At 41.4% G+C, this 6,000-nt stretch overlaps 1 protein-coding gene across 4 annotated transcripts in view; it reads right to left on the reverse strand.

The window, feature by feature from the left end:
- Positions 1-6,000, reverse strand: part of CENPE (centromere protein E) — an 86,584-nt gene that overhangs the window by 21,726 nt on the left and 58,858 nt on the right. For all 4 annotated transcript variants that reach the window (XM_069094640.1, XM_069094659.1, XM_069094649.1 and 1 more), the window contains 2 exons: positions 4,646-4,936; positions 32-136 (listed from right to left, as the gene is read on the reverse strand). In XM_069094640.1, coding sequence (XP_068950741.1) covers positions 32-136; positions 4,646-4,936 — 396 coding nt within the window. The remainder of the gene's footprint in view (positions 1-31; positions 137-4,645; positions 4,937-6,000) is intronic.

Raw genomic sequence — 6,000 nt, forward strand, 5'->3', positions numbered from 1 at the left:
TGTCTCAGTAGCTTAAACTATTATCACGTACGTTTATCTGTAAGTACTTTTCTTTAAGACTTTCAACAGGATGTTGTTTGATGTCCTCTTCTGTGTCTGCTTCAATGTTCACTGACTCTTCCGGCTTTTGCTGGTCCTGTGGGTGAAATTTCAGAAATGAATTATGAAGTCTATTAATCAGTCGTCCCAGTAACTGAATCCAACATGGACCCTGTAAACTATCATCTTTTAGAGCACAGACATTGCTCTAGCTTGTTTTGGAGTTACACAAAATAGAGAAAAAAAATTAAACCAGATTGTTCCCAATTATTCCCAATCTCTGTCAATAGCTGAAGCTCTTGGGAAATAAGTCGTAGAAATCCATGCATTTGCCTGTAGCTAAGTGGCATGGCTTTATGGTTATAAATATTTCTTGATGTAGTTTTAGACAGGTTATAAAAAATGACCTATCAGGAACCGCACAAAGCACTTTACAAATATGTCATTTGATGGATGAGATACATGAGGGATAGACAGATCACTTTTAGTGTGGAGAGGTCAGGAAAGACTTTCTGGAGAAAGTAAGTGGCATCTGGTCTGCACAGATTGAAGGAAGAGAAACATATAAATAAATAAACAAATAAATAAATGAATAAATGAAAACAATAAATAAAGGAGAGAGGGAAGAGAAGGAAATTAGAAAATAGCTAGTAGTCCAGTTTGGTTGGAATGTACAGTGTATAATGGGAAATGGTAGGAATCAAGTCTTGAAAAGTAACCTCTAGTCTAATGGTGGAAGGCCTAAAAAATCCAGAATTAAGCATTTGTATTTTATCCCAAGACAGTAAGTAGGAAACCACTTTCTGACTAATGTAATCAGACTTACAGATTAGGAAGATCAATGTTGTTGCTGTGTGAAATATTCTGGACATTTGCATGTGGATGGGTACATGCTCCCTGGAGGTTTTATGAGAGGAAATGTCCAAGAATCAGACAGGATAAGAAGGCATGGAGTGTGATCTGCCCCACTGGAGGGAGCGTTGACATTAACCTATTTGTAGAGAAACTCAGTACTGAAGCTATTTCAATATTTCAGGTGAGAAGTGACAAGGGCCAGGTCTGGGGGAGATAGAAGACGTATAAAATATTGTAGAGACAGAAATTGACAGGAGTTGGCAACTGATTAGAAGTGAAGGTGACAGATGGAATAGAGATCATATAAGATGATTTATGTGAAACTAAAGTTTCCAACCTGGGCACCCAGGCAGATGTGAGAAACAGGGAAGGAAGAACCTGGGGCAGGGTTGGGGTTCTAAATCTTAGAAATGTGGTGTTTGACGTGCCAGGGGAATCCCGAGGTAGATTGGTCCAATGGGCAGTTTGAAATCTAGGCTTAGATTTCAGGAGAAATTTGGAGGTTGGAAATATGGATTCAGGAGTATAAAAGCTAAACCCATGGGAGTAGATAAAAACATTAAGGAAATCAGCAAAGGGACAAGAGATGAGAGCCTAGAACAAGTCTTGGGAGAGAGACTTAAGGGGTAGGAGGAGGAAGAAAGACTAATGAAAGAAACTGAGGAATGTCCAGAAAGGTGGGAGAACCATGTAGAGTCACAGAAGTGAAAGAATAACTACATATTAGGGGACAAGGGTAGGGAGGACGGAGAAAAAGGGCCTAGTGGATATAGCAATTGAGAAGTGGCTGGATGCTTTTAGTCAGAGTGAATAAGAGGGAGTATCAGAGTGATTTCTAACTGGGGAGGGGGGGCAGTCTGGTGAACTGAGAGTTAGAAGCCCTAGGCTCAAATCCCTCCTCAGACACTTAAGCCCTCTTGGTCTCATCTGTAAAATGGGGGTAATAATGACACCTAACTCACAGGGCTCTTGTGACAAATTACACTGTGAGATAACACAGGATGCTTTGTAAATCTTAAAGTGCTAGGTAACATTAGCAGCCAGGTGCTCTGTCTCCTTCCTTCTCTTGGGTGGCCATTTTTATGCTGTTGTTTCTAGTGTAAAGGTCATTCTCTGTGGTCAGCTGCCATCCTGTCCACCCCATACAGAAGCTCCAGCCTTCCTGCGATCATCTCTTTGCCCTAATAGAGCTTTAAAAGCCCTTCCTGTCGCCTTTAGCTTCATTTGTCAGTCAGCCTCTGCTCATTCTGGGCTTTTTCCACCCCGACACATTTTTAAAGGACCAAGGACACTCATATTCGTCCATCCTTTGTATGTATCTTTTCTAAAATGGTTCCCTCTGCATGATCTCTTAAGACGACTGTTCCTCTTTACTGGATTTACTTCCTGTTGTTTCTTCAGAATTTCACTCTCCAGAGTCTCAAAGTCTGCTTCAGCTGCTTCCTCTGCAGGATTTTAGTCCAAGGGACCCTAACTATCCTTCCTCTAATCTCTGAAATCTGCTCTCCCTCAATCTAGGCTGTGTCAAATTCAGCCTAATTGATCCATCTCTATTGAAAACTCTAGGAGACAGTGATCACTCCTACTCCCTCTCAGTGTCTCAGGGTTCCCATCATTTCCTCTCTTGCACCTATTTCTTCCTGACTGGTCAGATCAGACTTTCCTCACTTCCCTTCTCTCCCTAACCACATCTCACTGGTTGCCATGTCTTGTTGGTACTATCTCTCCTGGCTGTTCTTTCTCTCCACTCATCTGGCCTCAGCTCTGGCTCAGGGCCTCATTGCTTGGTGATCTCATGAGCTGCTATGGATTCAATGATCATTGCTAAGCTGATGATTCTCACATGCATTTAACTAATCTTAATCTACAGTTGTCTACTGTACATAAGGACCTGGATGTCCCGTAGATATCTTAAAGTCACGATGTCCAAAACTGAACTCAATCACCTCTACCTCCCCCCATCCCTGCTGCAACCCTCTCTGCTTCCTCATTTCTTTGTTACTCTTGAGGCTACCACTTTCCTCCCAGTCACCCAGGCCTGCAATTTTGGTGTCACCTTCAATTCATCTCTCTCAACAACCCCCTCCCCCCCGCCCATCCAATCAGTATTCCAGTCTGGTTGTTTATCTTCTCAGTATCTCTTGTAGGTGGCCCCTTCTGCCCTCTGATACTAACAGCCTAGTGCAGACTCTCATAACCTTATGGCTCACCTACTGTAATAGCCTTCTGCTTGGGTTTTCTTGATTCATCTAGTACATCATTGATACTTCTGCTACCAAAGTCATCCTCCTAAGATCAAGTCTGACCCTATTACCCCTACTAGTCTGTATACTCCAATGGCTTCCCTTTGACTAGACTATAGTACACAGGATCAAATATAAAATCTCTGCTTTTTAAAGCCCTTTGTAACCTGGATACTTCTTCCCTTTCCAGTTTTCAAACACCAAACTCGTGTTCCACCACCCACCTCTGCTCCCCTTCCCCTTTCCACCAGGTACTCTTATGATCCAATGACACCAGCCTCTTTGCTCTTTTTCACACAAGACCCTTCATCTCCTGACTCTGTGCGTTTTTGCTGGTTATACCCCATGCCTGGAATACTCTCCCTCCTTGCTTCAAGGATCAGATAAAATCCCACCTCATACAGAGAACCTTTTCCAATCCCACTTCATGCTACTGCCTTCCCTCTATGTCCAATTTATCTTGTACATGAGCTTGTTTTTCCATGGGTGTTTGCATGTTGTTTCCCCTCACTAGACTGTGAGCTTCTTGAAAGAAGTGACTGTTTTTGCCTGTCCTTGTATCCCTTGTACTTATCATAATAACTGGTATATGGTAGGTGCTTAATTGGACTCACTGGGCACTCCATCTCCTGCCCAGGCTGTTCCCTGTGCCTGGAATACACTCCTTCCTCCCTCTGCTTCTCAATATCCCCACCTTTCTTTAAGGTTCAGCTCCTATGAGAAGTCTTTCCTTATTCCCCTGGTTCTCAGTACCCTCTCCCTCCTGCTCAAATTGTCCCACATATAACGATCTGTCTACCTGCTGTCTACATACATCCTTTATATAATGATCTAACTATATGTCTCCAGTAGAAATATCTTTTTCATGACGGGGATGCCTTTATAGTTAAGGAGCTACTAAAAAGGGATTGAAAACAAGAACAAGAGAATGAACAAAAGCCATAACCCATTAAGGACACAGCAGAGAAGGGCGTGAGGGGATAAGTGGAAGGATTAACTGATACAGAATTCACCCTGAAAGATGGCAGGTATTGGGCTAGAGAGAACTATTACATCAGAGGTACTGAAGTCATTCTGGAAGGAGGGAGAGTGACCTGGAGGTTCATAGATAATACAACAAGAAGAATCTGAACAGCATGGCATCATTGGATAGTGCTTCCCACATGTAGCAATAAATAAATGCTTATTAATTGATCTGATTATTGTATCACCACCATGCATAGTGATAGAATTTTACATTTAGAAAAAGCCCAGTCACAAGAGGTACCCTGGCCTTGTAGTGAGAAGCCTGGATTCCACCTCCAGGCCCAACAGATTTCAAGTTCTATGACCTTAGGCTACCAAGAAGGCTGTGAGATCAAAGGAGGTAAGCAGATGGAATGCTGCATGGCCTCCCCTCCCTCGGAGACCTTCGGGAAGCCTTGGTTCCCAGCTCCCCTCTACAGCTGCAACAGCCTCTCATTTGTGTTCAGCCAACAGGTTTATCGACAGGACAAAACACTTCTCACCAGTGCTCTGTTCTTCTTTAGAGTTTCTTTTAAATGGCTGAGTTCCATTTGGAGAGCCTTCTCCGTCTCCTTCAGGGCATCTCTTTCCTGGATGACAGTGTTCATTTTACTAAGACTTGAATCAAGTTTCTGAGTCAAGTGCAGTTTCTCTGTCTCTACCAGGGACAATGTGTGATTCACGGTCTTCAGTTGTTCCTCCAGCCGACACAGAGACTGCCTCTGTAACCGAGTCTCCTTCACCTTCTCTCTCATACTAACTAGCATTTCTTCTGTTTCTTGAAGCTGTAGGGTCTTGAGAAATAGATTAAAAAAAAAAGTAAATGGTATGTTAATGTAGGGGCAATTTTCCTAGCACTTCTATAAGGCAGCCCACAGAGACCTAGTCTATAGTAAGCCTCATTTAACAGGTAGCTTTTTCCTTTAGTCGTAATTCATTCTTTGTTTTCTCTAGATCTCCTTAAATATTGAAGATGTGAGCTTCCTTTTCTGAAAGATTCCCTTTCGGTTCATCAGTAATCATTTGCATCTAAAGACAAAAAGTTATATTGGACTATAATGAATATGAGAAATTTAGAGAAGTCTGTACGGGAAGAGCCATATGAGCTTATACAGAGGAAAATAAGTAGAAGAATATATATGATGATGATAACAATAACTGGAAAGTTCACTAAAAGGAAACTGAATACAGAATAAACAATTTTTTTCACATAATCTTAAAAAAAAAAAAACCCAGGAGAAAAAAAGGGTTACAGCTTTCAAAATTATGGGCACGGGAAAAAAAAATCCTAAACAGGGAAGAGGTAGATGAGGTAAGAAAATGCAAATAAAATGAAGATTCTACGTCGACATAGTAAGAATGACTACTACCTAAATTTCTACAGTTTTAGGGTTTCAGTAATCAAATTACCAATTTACAGAGCTAGGCAATACAAATTTTGAGGAATAAAATTTCAGGAATATAATATATGAGAAAAAGGGGTGTGGTGCTAACAGACCTCAAGGGAAGTTATCAGAATTTTATGCAGATCAGTGAAAAAACCTTGCAGACAAGTCCTAGACTGTAATTGTCATAAATGTAATTAATGAAATAACAAACGCAACGGAATTGCAATAAAATTAGTTGATCGTGGAAATAAATTTGGACTTATTCAAGAAAACTTATCCTACTCTTGGGATGCCATGTCTCAGGAGAAGGGAAGCAGTGCTAAAAAAGACCTGTATGTGTACACACACCGTTATGTCCATAGAAAACTATGTGTGATAACAAAGAACTGGAAATGAAATGTTTGCCCAACAAATGTGGAATGGTGTAATGGAAATGCAGATTTAAAGATCTTCCCTGCCCCTAGGCTAAC

This window comes from Petaurus breviceps, unplaced genomic scaffold, assembly GCF_028583685.1.
Source record: "Petaurus breviceps papuanus isolate PSGF00001 unplaced genomic scaffold, PetGlider_PUasm1.0 126, whole genome shotgun sequence".
Lineage (NCBI taxonomy): Eukaryota > Metazoa > Chordata > Mammalia > Diprotodontia > Petauridae > Petaurus > Petaurus breviceps.